We start from the raw sequence: 20,736 nt of genomic DNA on the forward strand, positions 1-20,736 counted from the left end.
GTCTCCTATGTGTAGAAACCAGACTGGAACACCCAGTCTGTGGCTTGACCCACTAACTCCCCAGGGTGAGTATCCACCTGTGTAATCTCCCTTTTCCTTTGAATCCCTTCCCGGGGCACAGGTCCTGACCAATCACTTTCTTCTCATCCTACCCGATTACATGTATACCTTTCTTACAGCCTTGCTTGTACAGGAGTCCTTCTGCCTGTTTCCAGCTAGCTTTCAGTGAGAATTATTTGACACGTAGATGTATTTTTGATGTGTTTGTGGGGGGAGGTGAGCTCCAAGTCCTCTTACTCCACCATCTTGATCCGCTTTATTCCCCATTACCTTCCTGACCTAATCTACTACAACTCTTGCTCTGATTCACTACATACCATCCACGCTGACCTCCTGGCTTTTCCTTGAACATACCAACCACACTCCCATCTCAAGGCATTTGCATTTGCCATTCCCCTATCTGCCAACGCTCTTCCTCCAGATATCTTTTCATGGCTTGATCCTTCACCAGCTTTATATCTTTACTTGGATGTCATCTTTTGTGAGGCCTTCCTTAACCTCCTACCTAACTAAAGCTACACCCTCTCACACAAAAATCCTCCCTGGCCCAAGCTTTATTTGGGCTACAGGCAAGGGCCTGTGTAATACTGATATACACTATACCAATACTGTGTAATATACTATATATTTTATTGCTATTTTTATTCCCTGTATCACCTCACTAGAATAATAAACTCCATGAGGGTAGTTTTGTTCACTGATACTTCATTTATTTAGCACTTAGAACAGGATCTGGCATACTGAAGGTGTTAGATGAATATTTATTACTCATTTAATCTTATTCCTTAAACAAACTAAAGAATAGTTGGTACATAATAGGAATACAACAAACGTGTAATTCTACACCTCTTCTCCATTATTTTATCTAAGAATGTGGGGAGGTATTTTGTCTGCCTTACAACTGGTTGCTCAATTCCTTCCGATACAATAAATTAGAGGAAAAAAACGTTCTTGAAGCTTTAACAATCTCAACCCTAATGACCTCCTAAGAAGTGTTGAAATCTGAGAGTGCTTTGGTTGTAACAGTGACTGAGAATTGCCACTGACAATTAATACTTGAAGGGCAGAGGCATGGAACATCTCACAATACATATATAGGGCCCACAAAGAACTGTCCTGCCCAAAATGCTAAGAGTGCACAAAATGCAAGAGTTCCTCTGTTAAGATAGACTGTAGTCGAGGAGACAATGTAATAACTGAGGCCACTAATTATTTAAGATTCTATGTGTAAAGATGACTATCAAATGATTCATGAAAAATAAGTATTTCTTATTCAAAACGCATTTCTTAAAGAAAATTTGAAGTTCTAGTTCTGTAGGTATGAATTCATACATAACACAACAGAAAGACAGACATATATTTACTAAAAATTTAAAAGACACTCACGAATGGAAGGTGTCATTGCTTTGCTGTTCACAGAAGATGCCTACACAGTCCTTCTGTTCTTTTGGAGTATAGTCTTTATCATACAGTTGTGTCAGTCCAATTGTGAAAGAAAACAAAACAAGAAGAAACATTCCAAGAAATTTTCCAAAATCTTGTAACATCTGTCCCATTGAAATCTGTGGAATACATTACACAGGCATTCATTAAAATCATCAGGAAAACAAAATATGAAAAACTAAATGACCAGGCAAGAAAACATACGATCCACAAGGCTACTCCTTTTTTTCCACCTGTTTGAGATATTTCATCACTTTTAAAACATCAAAAATCCAGTTGCCAAACAAAAATGGTACATTCCTTGAATCTGGATCAAGTCTGCAGAGGATAATTTTGCTATGAAGGTAGAGGAAGAGACATAGAGATTTAAGAAAATGCCTAATTTGCAAGGGATGAAAGGAAAATACTTTGCTAAAACCTAAAGGGAAATAAATGCTTATATTTATAGTTTCTCAAAGTTTACAAATATAAAACCATTAGGACATAAAGTATTTCATTTGATTTTTGCAACCAATTCTAAACCACTTCCTGAAGAACAGCATTTCCCCCTCTAGGACTGCCCTAATCTCTTTTGCCAAGGTGATCAATTTTCTTTCATTTGGGGTCTATTATAAGAAAAAATTATACGTGTTAAGTCAAATGAGAGGGTCTAATACTTATGTGAGTATCTACCATAATTTAGACATGTGTAATGCATCTGGGAGCTTTATTCAAGCCTAATTTCATTCTCCTTTAATACTCTTTCAAATTCTGGGGAATAGGTACTTTTCATAAATTCTTGTTATTTAAATTGGCATACAAATTTGGAGAATAATTTAACATTACACTTTGATCCCGAAATTCTATCCCTAGGAATTTAGCCAACAGGAAGTACACAAAGATGCATTACATACAAGGATTTTCATTGTAGTGCTGTAGAATAAAAAATTAGAACATCCTAAATGTTGTTGTTAAAAAGAATGAAGTGCTGTGTGCTGGCACAGAAAGGTGCCTACAAAACGTTAAGTCAAAAAAGCAGGGTACACAACAGTATTAAACAGCTATTTTTTAAAGAATAGGTCAGATATACATTTTCATATAGATAAGGTTTGATATGCACAGGAAATTTCTGGAAGTTTACACAAGAAACCATTAACAGTGCTTATCTATGGGAGGTAGGACTAGGGGTGTGGTTTGAATCTTCTTTGCTATATGCATTCATTACTTTTAAGATATAAAAATTAGTGTTTAGAAATAATCCCTCCTCAAATGTAACCAGGCCAAATTTATATAATTAGTGAAATCCAACTTCAAATAAAATTCCGAACTCCCTCGAGCCTGCCAACATAACACATGCCAATCACCGACGATACAAAGTAGTAGCAGCAGGCAAGTGGCCAAGCCCCTCCAGCCCACTATAGTGAGCCAGCTAATTAAGTCGAAGAGGTGTGCTAAAATTTTTAGGCACAGCACAAGCTAGTACTCCCGGCGACTTGGAGTGGGGAGGTCCACTATGCCTGACTTTTATGCACTTGACTAGCATGTGGCTCTTTTCAAAATCTTATGCTTCCCTCACTTGGCCCCCTTGCAAAATTCTGATGGAAGAAACAGAAAACTTTTAGAATCAGAAAGCTCAAAATGTGTGAGAAAGAGAAGAAATACATTTCTCTCTTAATCAATGATAGCTTTATTAGGTCACTTTGGAAAGAAATCATTTATTCAGATTGTGAGTGCTTAGAATAAAGCCGTATCGTGTTAGTAGAGAACCTAATGATGTATGACAGTAAGAGTACAATAACTGCTTTAGGTAAGTACAGAAAAGATTGGATTTGAAGAAAATTTAGACACTGTGAGCTTAAAGGTAAATAAAGTTTTCCAAGAGTGACCATGTATGCTGTTATAATTTTAATTTCAAAAATTTAGTCCCAAAGTAAAAGCCTTAATTTAATATTACTGTTTTAAAGATAAGAGTAATTTAATTTCAGTATCAAGATGAGCAATATTTAATGAGAACACTACAAACTTCATGACTTGTTTTTTAAAAACATGATATTAGTTCTTGTATAACATGGAAGAACCAAAATTAGCTACAGTGGATATCGCTGAGGTGAACATTAGCTTGAAGAGCACACTAATGAAACATTCATGTGAAATGCAAACGTTAAAAGCAGTAAATTAATTTTAGTCTGAGAAAGATTATAAGGCTCATTTATTTGTAAAAATATCACGCTTTCTTACATGTTTACTTATTTAAAACTACTTAGTAGTTTTAATTGAGAAATATGAACAGTAAGTAATAAAAAAAAGATGGTAGTTTAAAAATTAATACTGAAATTTACACAGAAGTTAACACTAGTACACACAGAGAAAAATATTTTCCTAGTAATCAGAAGAATGGAAATTAAAGAAAACTACTAAGATAGTATAACAAAGAAAGATAGCACTAAAGCTATTAACGTGGTGAACTGTTTGTGTGCTTTTACACTGTTTGTGTGACTGAAAATTAACACATCCTTTTATAAAGAAATAGAAATACTGAGGCACTATAAGAATCCTATCTTTTGATATGTTAATACTACTGAAGATGTATCCTTAGGAAATAATTTAACAGAGGAAAAAGCCTCATACACAGAGCACTATGTAGAATAGCAAAAACATGCTAAATGCCTGATAGAGGAAAGAGGTGTTATCATTAGGGTGCATATTAAGTGTTCAATTATAAAAGTGGCTGACAAAAGGGAAGAAATAATAATAACTTCCAGTCATTCTTTTTCCAAATCTTTCTCCAGAAAAACCCATAATTATCTGTAGGAAAGATAATCCATCTATCTAATCAAGCCATTCATGCTCAAGACGCCCTTTATATGTGTCAAAAGAATCAAACTGCCCTTTATATGTGTCAAAAGAATCAAACTTCTCACACCATATACAAAAACCTGAAACCATAAAACTCCTAGAAGAAAATATAAGCCAGTATGCTCTTTGATATTGGTCTTAACAATACATTTTTTGATATGTCTCCTCAGGCAAGGGAAACAAAAGCAAAAATAAACAAATGGAACCTACTCAAACTTAAAAGCTCTTGCACAGCAAAGGAAACCATCAACAAATGAAAAGGCAGCCTACCGAATTGGAGAAGATATTTGTAAATGATGTGTCTGATAAGGGGTTAATACCCAAAATGTACAAAGAACTCAGACAACTCAAACTTCCTGACTCTCTCCAAGCACCCGCTCAGTCATGCTCCCAAGTCCTTTGTATGTAATCTCTAAAATAGTATTCTTCACTTTATACTTTATGTTTGTCTCTTCTAGCAGTCTTTAAGGGCAGGCACAATGTCGGTAAGCTCCAGAGCCTGGCATATTAATTAAAATACTGAATACATAACTACTTTTTATATGTCTTTTATCTAACTCTTTACCATTTTCCAAGAGGTATCACATATTTTTATTTATCCTGCAAGGTGGGGAAGGCTAGCATTATCTCCATTTCTCCAAGTGACAAACTGAAACTCAGAGAGATTTAGTGAATTGCTCAGGGTGAAAGAACTAATAGATGGCAAAGGTGGAATTGGATTCTTGCTTCTGACTCCTTGCAAGGGCTTTTCTAAAACATCACTTTGCGGTTTTTATCTTAGCTCTCCCATTAGAAATTTGGGGCTGGGTACAATTAAGAAATATTTAGTTCTCACGCATTTTGCCTACACAGCAGGGCTTGTTGAATTAATACACGAATAAATGTATTTTAAAAGATGTAATTGTTAATTAACATTTTGCACTGTCTTTTTTCTAACACTATATGAGCTGGGCCTTACTTTCCTGACCTATAAAAGAAATGGCCACATGCTGCATCAGACTTGCTCATCTACATGCTATTAAAATTTTGTCAGACTTCACCCCAAACTATTTAATCAGCATCTCTGAGGGCAGGACTGGAGAATGTAGATTAAATGTGCTCCCCACACCATCCTTGCAGCCTCTCCAGTTTTTGAACCCCTAGACTATACGACTTCTAAGTTTCCCTCTAGCTCTGACATTCCATACTCCCTTCAAGAAAAAATATCCATCCCCAGTATACCCTAAAATGCAAAACACCTGAAATCATTCTTTACTCACAAAGAACAATACTTTACAAACAACAATAATATGCCATTTATGTTATACAGGCCACTAAACTAAGTCTGATAATTATCCAATAAAAACAAACAATTCACTAGGAATAAAGGATGCACTCGTGTGTCACATACTACATTCACTTTCCAAGTTTTCTTGTATTATTTTTCAGGTCGGTCACAGTTACCTCCACTACTCTAAGGGAATGGAGGAATGGATCTAAACGTTTATGTAAAGCCCATGATGCGTCAGGTACTCTGCTGTGCATCTGATATACACTGACCCATTCAATCCTCACAACAGATACAGAAACTGAGACTCCAAGAGAAGAGGTAACAGTAAGTTATGGAGCAAGATTCTGAACCAGGCTGTGTGATCCTGTCTTTTCCTTCTTGTCTAATCACCCAACTACCAGTATTAAAGGCTGTGTAAGTCATTTGACACACATGGATAAATGAAGAAGAATTTTAAAAATCTATAAATTATGATAGCCTGCCAACAGAAGTATTGTACAGTAAAAGTTAATGAGGGACTTGTATTACTCAAGAAAACTCTGAGAAGCAATTCAGCACAGTGGTTAAGACCACTAGCTCTGGAGCCAAACTACCTGGGTTGGAATCCCAGTTCTACTACTCACCAGCCGTGTGACCTTGTACAAGTTACTTAATGTCTCTACACCTCAGTTGCTTCCTCTGTAAAATGTAAATAAAAGAGTCTGCCTCTTCGAATGGTTGTGAGGATTGAATGAGCTCATACATGTAAATAAAGATCTTAGAACAGTATCTGACACACAGTTAAGGACTCAAATGTTCACTGTTAATATTACTTTAACAAGATTATTTATAGATTGTGTCTTTTTTTTTTTTTTTTTTTTTGGTTGTTGAAGTATGTAACATTACTGATTTATGCCCAATCATGTCTCTTACATCTGCTGAGGCAGATTAGCTGGCATCCTGAATTCAAAAAAGCAGGAGAGCAAACTTCAAAGAGCAGGCTGGCCTCTGGAGTCAGACAGACGCAGGTTCAGCTCTTGACTCTGCCACTTAATAGTTCTGTGAACTGTTTCTCTTCCTAAGCCTTAAACCCTCCATTTGTAAAATGAAAATAAAAAATAACAAGGGTTGTGATGAGGGTTAAATAAATGGAAAACATACAACAGAGTGCCTGGCCCACATGAAATGTTCAATAAATGTTAGTTGCTGTTATTATTGGGAACAAGCAGGTACAGCAACAGCTAGGATGTAGCCCTATTTCTCCATCATATTTTTTTGTTTTCTCAGACCAATCAGTGCTTGTATTTACTCAACCCCATCTAACAAGTTTTTCAACTCAATTCAACAAACAGGCATTAAGTAACTACTATGGCAAGGCAATGCATAAGGTGCAGACCAGAAAGTGAAGATATATTCCCAATCCTCAAGGAGTTTTTAATTTAGTAGAAACAACATAACATAATTTAGGACAAGCTAAATTTAAATTGTCTTATGATTAAGACTTAGCTATAGGAAGTGCTCATTAGAGGTCCAAAGTACTAAGTCCATCATATGGAGAAATTCATTCTCATGGGAGTACGAGTGTAGGAATAGATTTTCTAGTGGTGGGGACACTAAAGCTGGTGCATGTTCTCTCTCCCTGGAATGCCTTACAGCCAACCTCCTTTCAACTCATCTTTTAAGGCTTAATTTCAGTGTCATCTCTTCTGGGAAGTCTCCTCTGATGCCTTAGACTGAAGTAAGTACCCTTCCTCTGAGCTCTCTATTACAGCATCTACCATTCCAAATGTTGTCATTGGCTTGTCATCCTCAGTGAACTATGAGTTCTTTAAAAGGAGACTGCAGCATACTCACTTTAGTATTCCCAGTGTCCAGTATCTATCAGGCACTCAATAAATGTTTATTGAATGAATAAGTAAAGTTTCAACAAGCAGAGGATAGTCTGGGACAGCAGTCCCCAACCTTTTTGGCACCAGGGCCTGTTTTCATGGAAGACAATTTTTCCACACATGGGGTGGGCGGTGGGGGGGATGGTTCAGGTGGTAATGCGAGCGATGCGGAGCGATGGGGAGCGGCAGATGAAGCTTCACTCGCTTGCCCGCCGCTCACCTCCTGCTGTGCAGTCTGGTTCGTAACAGGCCGTGGACCGATACCGGTCCATGGCCTGGGGGGTGGGGACCCCGGGTCTGGGACATTCTAAACAGGGTAATAACACAAAAAATGACAAGGAAGTGGGAAAGCACAGGACCTGCGTGAGATTAGTGACTGGTCTTGGCCCAGATGGAGAAGTATTTCATGAAGAGATAAGGAGATAAGGATAGTGAGCAATGGCTAGAAAGTAAGGCCCGATTGTAGAAGGCCATCTTCCAAAGTCTACCTACAACATGTCAGAAATTTAACAAATACAATCATACAAATTTCAAGTAATAGAATAAAGGATTCAATCACTGCTGAATCAGGATCATTTTATGTATTCCACTACAGGATAATTCCACGAGCTTGCTTTGCCTGGTACAGTCCCAGTTCACAGCTGTTGTCCCAACTTAGTAATGAATAATATCCTTTTCATTCTCCAAAGTGTCTCTACTTGGATGACAAATTACAGTCATTCTAACTAAGGGAGAGATCTGGACTCCTACTGCAGGTTATATAACCAGCTAAAATAAAAGTCTGTCAGCTTCTAAATCTACAAAGATCTGGAAGGAAAAAAATGTTAGTAAATGGAGATAAATTTAACAAACAACTGCAGTAATCACATAAAAACATTATCTGACATCGCATGTTATGTAAAGAAAAAAAGCTGCACTTTAGCTAAAGTGGTTAAGTTATTGCCAATTTTCCTTTTGCATTTCTTTTAGCTTTATATTCGTAACTGGATCACTCTTTTAATTGAGTTCCTTGCTTCTGATTAACAAAATGGAAGAAAATGTATTATAAATCTTCTGCACAAAATTATTCTAGAGTTCTTTGTCACCAATATGTTATACAAATCTGTCATGTCAATAAGATTACACTGGAAAACAAATACCTTTATTGGAGAAATTTTTTAAGTAAAAGCCTGAAGATAGGACTCTACAGATTCTTATTAAATATCTATTTTTCATCCTCTTTCTGACTAACCAGACCTTGGTTTCTTGGGGGGAAATATGCTCAATTTTTTTTTTTTAAAACATCTTTATTGAAGTATAATTGCCTTACAATGGTGTGTTAGCTTCTGCTTTATAACAAAGTGAATCAGTTATACACATACAATATATTCCCATATCTCTTCCCTCTTGCATCTCCCTCCCTCCCACCCTCCCCATCCCACCCCTCTAGGTGGTCACAAAGCACCGAGCTGATCTCCCTGTGCTATGTGGCTGCTTCCCACTAGCTATCTATTTTACATTTCGTAGTGTATATATGTCCATGACACTCTCTTACCCTGTCACATCTCACCCCACCCCCTCCCCATATCCTCAAGTCCATTCTCTAGTAGGTCTGTGTCTTTATTCCCGTCTTGCCACTAGGTTCTTCATGGCTTTTTTTTTTTTTTCCCTTAGATTCCGTATATATGTGTTAGCATACTGTATTTGTTTTTCTCTTTCTGACTTACTTCACTCTGTATGACAGACTCTAACTCCATCCACCTCATTACAAATACCTCCATTTCATTTCTTTTTATGGCTGAGTAATATTCCATTGTATATATGTGCCACATCTTCTTTATCCATTCATCTGTCGATGGACATTTAGGTTGCTTCCATGTCCTGGCTATTGTAAATAGAGCTGCAATGAACATTTTGGTACATGACTCGTTTTGAACTATGGTTTTCTCAGGGTATATGCCCAGTAGTGGGATTGCTGGGTCGTATGGTAGTTCTATTTGTAGTTTTTTAAGGAACCTCCATACTGTTCTCCATAGTGGCTGTATCAATTTACATTCCCACCAACAGTGCAAGAGTGTTCCCTTTCCTCCACACCCTCTCCAGCATTTATTGTTTCTAGATTTTTTGATGATGGCCATTCTGATCGGTGTGAGATGATATCTCATTGTAGTTTTGATTTGCATTTCTCTAATGATTAATGATGTTGAGCATTCTTTCATGTGTCTGTTGGCAATTTGTATATCTTCTTTGGAGAAATGTCTATTTAGGTCTTCTGCCCATTTTTGGATTGGGTTGTTCGTTTTTTTGTTATTGAGCTGCATGAGCTGCTTGTAAATCTTGGAGATTAATCCTTTGTCAGTTGCTTCATTTGCAAATATTTTCTCCCATTCTGAGGGTTGTCTTTTGGTCTTGTTTATGGTTTCCTTTGCTGTGCAAAAAGCTTTTAAGTTTCATTAGGTCCCATTTGTTTATTTGTGTTCTTATTTCCATTTCTCTGGGAGCTGGGTCAAAAAGAATCTTGCTGTGATGTATGTCATAGAGTGTTCTGCCTATGTTTTCCTCTAAGAGTTTGATAGTGTCTGCCCTTACACTTAGGTCTTTAATCCATTTTGAGTTTATTTTTGTGCATGGTGTCAGGGAGTGTTCTAATTTCATACTTTTACATGTATCTGTCCAATTTTCCCAGCACCACTTATTGAAGAGGCTGTCTTTTCTCCATTGTATATTCTTGCCTCCTTTATCAAAGATAAGGTGACCATATGTGTGTGGGTTTATCTCTGGGCTTTCTATCCTGTTCCATTGATCTATATTTCTGATTTTGTGCCAGTACCAAACTGTCTTGATTACTGTAGCTTTGTAATATAGTCTGAAGTCAGGGAGCCTGATTCCCCCAGCTCCATGTTTCGTTCTCAAGATTGCTTTGGCTATTCGGGGTCTTTTGTGTTTCCATACAAATTGTGAAATTTTTTGTTCTAGTTCTGTGAAAAATGCCAGTGGTAGTTTGATAGGGATTGCATTGAATCTGTAGAATGCTTTGGATAGTAGAGTCATTTTCACAATGTTGATTCTTCCAATCCAGGAACATGGTATATCTCTCCATCTATTTGTATCATCTTTAATTTCTTTCATCAGTGTCTTATAATTTTCTGCATACAGGTCTTTTGTCTCCTTAGGTAGGTTTATTCCTAGATATTTTTTTCTTTTTGTTGCAATGGTAAACGGGAGTGTTTTCTTAATTTCACTTTCAGATTTTTCATCATTAGTGTATAGAAATGCAAGAGATTTCTGTGCATTAATTTTGTATCCTGCTACTTTACCAAATTCATTGATTAGCTCTAGGAGTTTTCTGGTAGCCTCTTTAGGATTCTCTATGTATAGTATCATGTCATCTGCAAATAGTGACAGCTTTACTTCTTCTTTTCCAATTTGGATTCCTTTTATTTCTTTGTCTTCTCTGATTGCTGTGGCTAACACTTCCAAAACTATGTTGAATAATAGTGGTGAGAGTGGGCAACCTTGTCTTGTTCCTGATCTTAGTGGAAATGGTTTCAGTTTTTCACCATTGAGGACAATGTTGGCTGTGGGTTTGTCATATATGGCCTTTATTATGTTGAGGAAAGTTCCCTCTATGCCTACTTTCTGCAGGGCTTTTATCATAAATGGGTGTTGAATTTTGTCGAAAGCTTTCTCTGCATCTATTGAGATGATCATATGGTTTTTCTCCTTCAATTTGTTAATATGGTGTATCACATTGATTGATTTGCGTATATTGAAGAATCCTTGCATTCCTGGGATAAACCCCACTTGATCATGGTGTATGATCCTTTTAATGTGCTGTTGGATTCTGTTTGCTAGTATTCTGTTGAGGACTTTTGCATCTATGTTCATCAGTGATATTGGCCTGTAGTTTTCTTTCTTTGTGACATCTTTGTCTGGTTTTGGTATCAGGGTGATGGTGGCCTTGTAGAATGAGTTTGGGAGTGTTCCTCCCTCTGCAATATTTTGGAAGAGTTTGAGAAGGATAGGTGTTAGCTCTTCTCTAAATGTTTGATAGAATTCACCTGTGAAGCCATCTGGTCCTGGGCTTTTGTTTGTTGGAAGGTTTTTAATCACAGTTTCAATTTCAGTGCTTGTGATTGGTCTGTTCATATTTTCTATTTCTTCCTGGTTCAGTCTTGGCAGTTTGTGCATTTCTAAGAATCTGTCCATTTCTTCCAGGTTGTCCATTTTATTGGCATAGAGTTGCTTGTAGTAATCTCTCATGATCTTTTGTATTTCTGCAGTGTCAGTGGTTACTTCTCCTTTTTCATTTCTAATTCTATTGATTTGAGTCTTCTCCCTGTTTTTCTTGATGAGTCTGGCTAATGGTTTATCAATTTTGTTTATCTTCTCAAAGAGCCAGCTTTTAGTTTCATTGATTTTTGCTATTGTTTCCTTCATTTCTTTTTCATTTATTTCTGACATGATCTTTATAATTTCTTTCCTTCTGCTGGCTTTGGGGTTTTTTTGTTCTTCTTTCTCTAATTGCTTTAGGTGCAAGGTTAGGTTGTTTATTCGAGATGTTTCCTGTTTCTTGAGGTAGGCTTGTATTGCTATAAACTTCCCTCTTAGCACTGCTTTTGCTGCGTCCCATAGGTTTTGGGTCGTCGTATCTCCATTGTCATTTGTTTCTAGGTATTTTTTGATTTCCCCTTTGATTTCTTCAGTGATCACTTCGTTATTAAGTAATGTATTGTGTAGCCTCCATGTGTTTGTATTTTTTACAGATCTTTTCCTGTAATTGATATCTAGTCTCATAGCGTTGTGGTCGGAAAAGATACTTGATACGATTTCAATTTTCTTAAATTTACCAAGGCTTGATTTGTGACCCAAGATATGATCTATCCTGGAGAATGTTCCATGAGCACTTGAGAAAAATGTGTATTCTGTTGTTTTTGGGTGGAATGTCCTATAAATATCAATTAAGTCCATCTTGTTTAATGTATCATTTAAAGCTTGTGTTTCCTTATTTATTTTCATTTTGGATGATCTGTCCATTGGTGAAAGTGGGGTGTTAAAGTCCCCTACTATGATTGTGTTGCTGTCGATTTCCCCTTTTATGGCTGTTAGTATTTGCCTTATGTATTGAGGTGCTCCTATGTTGGGTGCATAAATATTTACAATTGTTATACCTTCCTCTTGGATCGATCCCTTGATCATTATATTGTGTCCTTCTTTGTCTCTTGTAATAGTCTTTATTTTAAAGTCTATTTTGTCTGATATGAGAATTGCTACTCCAGCTTTCTTTTGATTTCCATTTGCATGGAATATCTTTTTCCATCCCCTCACTTTCAGTCTGTATGTGTCTCTAGGTCTGAAGTGGGTCTCTTGTAGACAGCATATATATGGGTCTTGTTTTTGTATCCATTCAGCCAGCCTGTGTCTTTTGGTGGGAGCATTTAATCCATTTACATTCAAGGTAATTATCGATATGTATGTTCCTATCCCCATTTTCTTAAATGTTTTGGGTTTGTTATTGTAGGTGTTTTCCTTCTCTTGTGTTTCTTGCCTAGAGAAGTTCCTTTAGCATTTGTTGTAAAGCTGGTTTGGTGGTGCTGAACTCTCTCAGCTTTTGCTTGTCTGTAAAGGTTTTAATTTCTCCATCACATCTGAATGAGATCCTTGCTGGGTAGAGTAATCTTGGTTGTAGGTTTTTCTCCTTCATCACTTTAAGTATATCCTGCCACTCCCTTCTGGCTTGCAGAGTTTCTGCTGAAAGATCAGATGTTAACCTTATGGGGATTCCCTTGTGTGTTATTTGTTGTTTTTCCCTTGCTGCCTTTAATATGTTTTCCTTATATTTAATTTTTGACAGTTTGATTAATATGTGTCTTGGCGTGTTTCTCCTTGGGTTTATCCTGTATGGGACTCTCTGTGCTTCCAGGACTTGATTAACTATTTCCTTTCCCATACTGGGGAAGTTTTCAACTATAATCTCTTCAAATATTTTCTCAGTCCCTTTCTTTTTCTCTTCTTTTTCTGGGACCCCTATAATTCAAATGTTGGTGCGTTTAATGTTGTCCCAGAGGTCTCTGAGACTGTCCTCAGTTCTTTTCATTCTTTTTTCTTTATCCTGCTCTGCAGTAGTTATTTCCACCATTTTATCTTCCAGGTCACTTATCCTTTCTTCTGCCTCAGTTATTCTGCTATTGATCCCATCTAGAGTATTTTTAATTTCGTTTATTGTGTTTTTCATCGTTGCTTGGTTCCTCTTTAGTTCTTCTACGTCCTTGTTAAATGTTTCTTGCATTTTGTCTATTCTATTTCCAAGATTTTGGATCATCCTTACTATCATTATTCTGAATTCTTTTTCAGGTAGACTACCTATTTCCTCTTCATCTGTTAAGTCTGGTGTGTTTTGACCCTGCTCCTTCATCTGCTGTGTGTTTTTCTGTCGTCTCATTTTGCTTATCTTACTGTGTTTGGGGTCTCCTTTTCACAGGCTGCAGGTTCGTAGTTCCCGTTGTTTTTGGTATCTGTCCCCAGTGGCTAAGGTTGGTTCAGTGGGTTGTGTAGGCTTCCTGGTGGAGGGAACTAGTGCCTGAGTTCTGGTGGATGAGGCTGGATCTTGTCTTTCTGGTGGGCACGTCCACGTCTGGTGGTGTATTTTGGGGTGTCTGTGGCCTTATTATGATTTTAGGCAGCCTCTCTGCTAATGGATGGGTCTGTGTTCCTGTCTTGCTAGTTGTTTGGCATAGGGTGTCCAGCACTGTAGCTTGCTGGTCGTTGAGTGAAGCTGGGTCTTGATGTTGAGATGGAGATCTCTGAGAGATTTTCGCCGTTTGGTATTACGTGGAGCTGGGAGGTCTCTTGTGGACCAGTGTCCTGAAGTTGGCTCTCCCACCTCAGAGGCATGGCCCTGATGCCTGGCTGGAGCACCAAGAGCCTTTCGTCCACACGGCTCAGAGTAAAAGGGAGAAAAAATAGAAAGAAAGAAAGAAAGAGGCTATAACATAGTGAAGTAAAATAAAGCTATTATAAAGCAGAGCTATACAGACAAAATCTCACCCAGAAGCATATACATATACACTCACAAAAAAAAAAGGAAAAGGGGAAAAATTAATATATCCTGCTCCCAAAGTCCACCTCCTGAATTTGGGATGATTCGTTGTCTATTCAGGTATTCAACAGATGCAGGCACATCAAGTTGTTTGTGGAGTTTTAATCCGCTGCTTCTGAGGCTGCTGGGAGAGATTTCCCCTTCTCTTCTCTGTTCGCACAGCTCCTGGGGTTCAGCTTTGGATTTGGACCCGCCTCTGCATGTAGGTCGCCTGAGGGCGTCTATTCCCTGCCCAGACAGGACGGGGTTAAAGGAGCAGCTGCTTCGGGGGCTCTGGCTCACTCAGGCCGCAGGGGAGGGAGGGGTACAGAGGCGGGGCGAGCATGCGGCAGCAGAGGCTGGCTTGACGTTGCACCAGCCTGAGGCGCGCAGTGCGTTCTCCCGGGGAAGTTGTCCCCAGATCACGGGACCCTGGCAGTGGCGGGCTGCACAGGCTCCCGGGACGGGCGGTGTGGAGAGTGACCTGTGCTCACACACAGGCTTTTTGGAGGCGGCAGCAGCAGCCCCAGCGTCTCACGCCCGTCTCTGGGGTCCACGCTGATCGCCGCGGCTCGCGCCCGTCTCTGGAGTTCGTTTAGGCGGCGCTCTGAATCCCCTCTCCTTGCGCGCCGTGAAACAAAGAGGGAAGAAAAAGTCTCTTGCCTCTTCGGCAGCTGCAGACTTTTTCCCGGACTCCCTCCCGGCTAGCTGTGGTGCACTAACCCCTTCAGGCTGTGTTCACGCCGCCAACCCCAGTCCTCTCCCTGCGATCCGACCGAAGCCCGAGCCTCAGCTCCCAGCCCCGCCCGCCCCGGCGGCTGAGCAGACAAGCCTCTGGGGCTGGTGATTGCTGGTCGGCACCGCTCCTCCATGCGGGAACCTCTCCGCTTTGCCCTCCGCACCCCTGTGGCTGCGCTCTCCTCCGTGGCTCTGAAGCTTCCCCCCTCTGCCACCCTCAGTCTCTGCCCGCGAAAGGGCTTCCTAGTGCGTGGAAATCTTTCCTCCTTCACAGCTCCCTCCCACTGGTGCAGGTGCCGTCCCTATTCTTTTGTCTCTGTTATTTCTTTTTTCTTTTGCCCTACCCAAGTACGGGGGGAGTTTCTTGCCTGTTTGGAGGTTGGATGTTTTCTGCCAGCGTTCAGTGGGTGTTCTGTAGGAGCAGTTCCACGTGTAGATGTATTTCTACTGTATCTGTGGGAAGGAAGGTGATCTCCGCGTCTTAGTCTTCCGCCATCTTCTCTCCCCCCCCTGCTCAATTAAAAGTACTCATCTCCTCAGAGATACAAACAGCCATGTGACCCAATTCTGGCCAATGAGTTATAAGTGGAAGTATTTGGTAGGCCTCGAGGAAAAATAATTGTCCTCTTGTTAAAAAAAAGAAAGACAGTTGGCTCATGCTTTCTGCCTTTCCCCTTCTTCCTGCTGGATGCAGACTTTATATAATGACTTGGAGCAGGGAGCCTGCACCATGAGAACCAGTCACACTCGAAACAAGTTTATATATTTGCAAAACTGATCAAACTATACAGTTAAGATGGGTACATTTTACTGTATGGCAAATTATACCTTAAGATAATTTTTTAAAAAATCATTTGCTGGACTAGATCATAATATTTAAACATATATTATGATTAACCTGTAGACCTTTTAAAAAATAGGAGCACACTAAATATTTGTTAGCTTCACTTAAATTATTTGCTAGTTCTGTGGCTATTAGAACAATATAAAGTACCTTGCTGGAGGAGAAAAACACACACCACAGCTAAAAAGACAAACACCCACTTATGCAGTATTTGTATACATGTTTATAGTTCTTTTGGGAAAAGATTAAGTCAGGAAGACCTGACTCAACAGTTCTAAGAAAAAGAAACAAATAATTTGCTAAGAAATAATAATATACTTTTTCCTTTTTAACTCGTTTTAAAAATCTATAAAGAAATTTTCAGTATAGAAACTTAGTGATACCATCAGTTTTTAGCTAAAAAATAAAGAAAACAATGTGCATATAGAAATACTGTGGACTCTTGATTAAAACATTTATAGACGATATTAGTGATAAAATTAAATCAAAATAACAGACAGTCTAAACCAGTGTTTCACAAACCATGTTTTGGAGAAAAAAAGAGACCTGAGCATATTTCATGAAAAATGGATATGATGTTAACTGAATTTAGGTGATGACAGTTTGAACAAGATCAAACAAGTTTCTTTACTTCTTTCTCATAGGCTTTAATGTGATAATGTGCACTGTGAATTCCCAAAAGAGGTTATATGGAATGCAGTGTATCCCAAACTTATTTCAGTCAGAGCATCTCACAGGACTTGGCTAACAGAGAGTCACACTTCAGGAAACACTCTTGGAGGATGACAGCACAAGCCAAATCAAATGGGGTTTTTCCTACATATTTTGTTTTCATATCTCTGTTGGAGAAGGTAATTATGCATTTTATTTAAAATATCTCCTTTAAAAATACAAAAAAGAATCTAAATTGTTAGTAAATTTTGACTTAGCAAGGAAAAATGAATATTGCTCAGGTTTTCAGACTTATAAAATAACAAAGTATTATGTAGAGCTGGTCACCAAGCAGAACTGACTCCACCTTTCAAGAACAATCAACTACTAAAATCTGTGGGGTACATGCAACCAATTATGAGTCCTTTCTTTAGTGTAAAGAGGCTTAGAATTTAGTCCTGGACTCTCATGTATAATAATCATACTACTTTGAAAAAATAAAAGCTCAATTTCTTTAACTATAAAGTACTGTAAAGCATAAAGTTGGACTACATAAACTCTATGAAATTTTTTAGCTCTAAATACTCTATTTTCCAACTTATTACATTTGATATTTATTAAGCAAAGTAAAAGAGTATTTTGTTAAAATATAACTTACATATTTTCAAAATCATCATGAAGTATGAATTCTGTTTGTACAACATCTCCCTTATATTTATCACTTAAAACTTTAAATGTGAAATTCATTTTGGTAAAAAGCAAAATGTTATGTTCCTCTACTGTCTGAAATATAACTATATTTTAAATACATCTACGTCTATGAACTTGGGGGAGAGGGACAATGGACCACAGCTTAACAAAGTTTGGAATATCTAAAAGCAAAGGATTATCATTCAGGCAGAAGCAAAGCAGATGAACATGCTGTGACTTTTCAACTGTTAACTATTTTCAAAAGCAAAGTTTAGCTTTAAGATCATGAGAAAACAACATTCCAGTGGACAAGTAAAAGGTGTAGTAGTTTTAACAAATTTTCTTCAAGAAATTTTAATTACTTACCTGTAATGGACCCAAGATAGAGCTTGTTGTATACATAAAAAACAGACGAAGATAACTCAGAACATTGGCAAATGCAAAAAGCCCTTCTGCCACCAGTGTAGGATGGAATGCGTCCCAGTCCTTTCGATCAGCAAAATCATGAAACTAAGGTTAGGGGAAAAAAAGCCAAAGATAAAGTAGCTCTCTCAACTTAGGAAAATAAAAACAAATATTCTGACTGTTGAAAGAAAACTATTTTATGTCTCCTTGTGGGGGAACTCCATTTATGTTTTATAAGATTCTCTTCTTTTAATAGAAATAATATTGTTTTAAATAAATAAAAGATTTCTACATATGTGGGGCAATATCACTTGTGCTATATAAAGAGGTTTTCTCAGAAATTCTTATGTTTTAAAAAACTAAGTCATTAAATTTTTCATGAATGAAATGTTTGCTAGTTTTTCTTAAATTCCACAACACAAACTTTAAGAATGTGTGCTGTCAATTAATTAGCTATCACATTAAATTAACCTAGCCCTTTGACTCAGGATTCTACAATGGCCCATAGACACTTTCTCCCTTCTAAATAACAAGAAAAAAAAGAGTGTATTATTATACTTAGACATAGAATGACCACATGTTCCAATTGCCTGGGACAGTCCCAGATTACATATCAGTTTTCCTGGCATAATTATTAATTGTGCCCCCTTTCATTTGTAAAGTGTCTTGGTCTGAATAATAAACTCTATGGGCACCCTGCTTCTAGAACTAAAGAGATCAGTCTACAAAAACCAATGACCATCAACCTCTCTATCAAACCATCTATCTATATATGATCAACTTTTATTTTCTTAATAACTTCACAACTCTGGTCATTGAACATACCTAATAAACATGTTCGGTACTACTGATCAATTACAGGAATAGAGGTTTTTAATAAAGTGATATAAGATAACCAGTTTGCTTTCTCTATAGTCTATAAATTAGTCAAAACCCAAAAAATATTATATAAATAGTTCCTTGAATGTGACAGCTCAGAATTCTAAACTCAGGTATAAACAAAGATAGTTAACATAATCTCCATTACCTTTCCTAGGCTTTTAATAAATCTTTATAAAAGTAACATTATAAGATGTCTATAAGGTTAGATTTTTGTCAAATTTTAAATTTAAAAATATAGGAATCAGAAAATAACTGAATTTACATAACTTTTTAAGCTGTGGAAGATAATAGTCATGATTTGGAATGTGTAAAACACTATATAATGAGTTCCATTCAGATAAACTTTTTCCTGATAGATATAAAGATATCTAACACTAATCAATTTAAGTAACTTTGTGTTACTTAGGTTAATGAGGTAATATATAGGTTAATGAGGTAAGTGAACCTAGCTCAGATGTAAGGAATTGGCATTTGGTAGAAAGAAAATGCCTAGACAGACCTGGATTTAAATCCAGTCTTGGTTTCTTACTGTGTGGTCTTGGACAAGTTACTTATTATCTCTGAGCTTCCTTTTCCTTATTTGCAAAATGGGGATAAGGACATCTGTCTCATAGAATCCCTGTGAGAATAAAATGAGATAAAGTATAGCAAGTATCAACCATGGTGCCTGGCATAAAATAGGTAACCAACATTTAATGGTAATTAACACCCTTGAAGCTATTAGAAAGGAAGGAAACAATGTGTACTATTCCCTTGCACAAGGATAGGTTTAGAATGAAAACACATCAGACACAGATTTGGGCCAAAGTAACTCTGAAATACATAGCTAAATATCCTGGGTTTTTCCTAAATAAACTTCACTTGTGCCTCCAGTTGACATAGTTAATAGTCACCTTGTTGTGAGCAACCACTTTGAGGGCAAAGGTTGCCAAATAAAGTGAATTCATGACAAAACTGAGTTGATTACGTGATTCTTCTAAAAAGTCTTCCAACCCTTCATACCAGAGTCTTTTAATGTCTGACCAAATCATCCCTAAAAAAGGAAGAAAAAAAATCAGATAATGCTCTCTTAATTCAATAATAAACTAAAAAATACCTTAAGACTCAAAGTACTAAATAAATAACACATGTCGGTTGTAGCCTCATTCAGAAGAAAAAAATAACATTCAGTAAAATGTTCTTAAAATATGAAAGAAAATAACCTTAAGTTTCATATGATAATATCCTTCCCAGAGAGGGATTTTAATAAATGATGTGAAACAAGCATAAGAAAGCAAATTGATGTTAAATACATAACCCCCAAAAGGCTCAGTTCCTGATTCTTTTCTCTGTCTACACTCACTCCTATAGTGACCTCATTCAGTCTAGTCTAATGGCTTTAAATACCATCTATGTGGTAGACTTTCAAGTTTTTATCTCTGAACTCAACCTGTATTTACATAATAATATCTCTAAACTTCTTTCCTAAACTTAACTTGTATAGGTACTTGGCTACTCTACATCTCAAACTGGATGTCCTAACATGTCCAAACTGAACTCCTAATCTCTGCAGCCAAATTCACTGCTCTTGAAGACTTCCCCATCTCACTTGATGGCAACTCCATCCTAGCTGTTCACTCTAAATGTCCCTGAATCATCCTTGACTGATATTCTTTTAAATCACACATTCAATGCAGTAGTAAATCCTGCTGGCTTTACTTTCAAAATATAGTTAGGATCTAACCTTTCTCACCACTATTTCAACTTCAAGCCACTATTCTTCTCTGGCCTGAATTACTGAAATAGCCTAGTCTCCCTGCTTCTACCCTGTTCTCCCTAAAATCTATTCTCAACACGGCAATCAGAGTAATCCTTTTAAAATGCAAGTGTTACTTCTCTCCTCAAAACACTGCAGTAGGGCTTCCCTGGTGGCGCAGTGGTTGAGAGTCTGCCTGCTAATGCAGGGGACACGGGTTCGAGCCCTGGTCTGGGAGGATCCCACATGCCGCGGAGC

At 37.6% G+C, this 20,736-nt stretch overlaps 1 protein-coding gene across 5 annotated transcripts in view; it reads right to left on the bottom strand.

Annotated features, from left to right (window-relative positions):
• TRPC1 (transient receptor potential cation channel subfamily C member 1) overlaps positions 1-20,736 on the bottom strand; it is a 72,747-nt gene that overhangs the window by 12,800 nt on the left and 39,211 nt on the right. For all 5 annotated transcript variants that reach the window (XM_082393770.1, XM_082393769.1, XM_082393768.1 and 2 more), the window contains 3 exons: positions 19,637-19,776; positions 17,823-17,966; positions 1,447-1,622 (listed from right to left, as the gene is read on the bottom strand). In XM_082393770.1, coding sequence (XP_082249896.1) covers positions 1,447-1,622; positions 17,823-17,966; positions 19,637-19,776 — 460 coding nt within the window. The remainder of the gene's footprint in view (positions 1-1,446; positions 1,623-17,822; positions 17,967-19,636; positions 19,777-20,736) is intronic.

This window comes from Balaenoptera borealis, assembly GCF_965194805.1.
Source record: "Balaenoptera borealis genome assembly, chromosome: 5".
In the NCBI taxonomy this organism is placed as follows: Eukaryota; Metazoa; Chordata; class Mammalia; order Artiodactyla; family Balaenopteridae; genus Balaenoptera; species Balaenoptera borealis.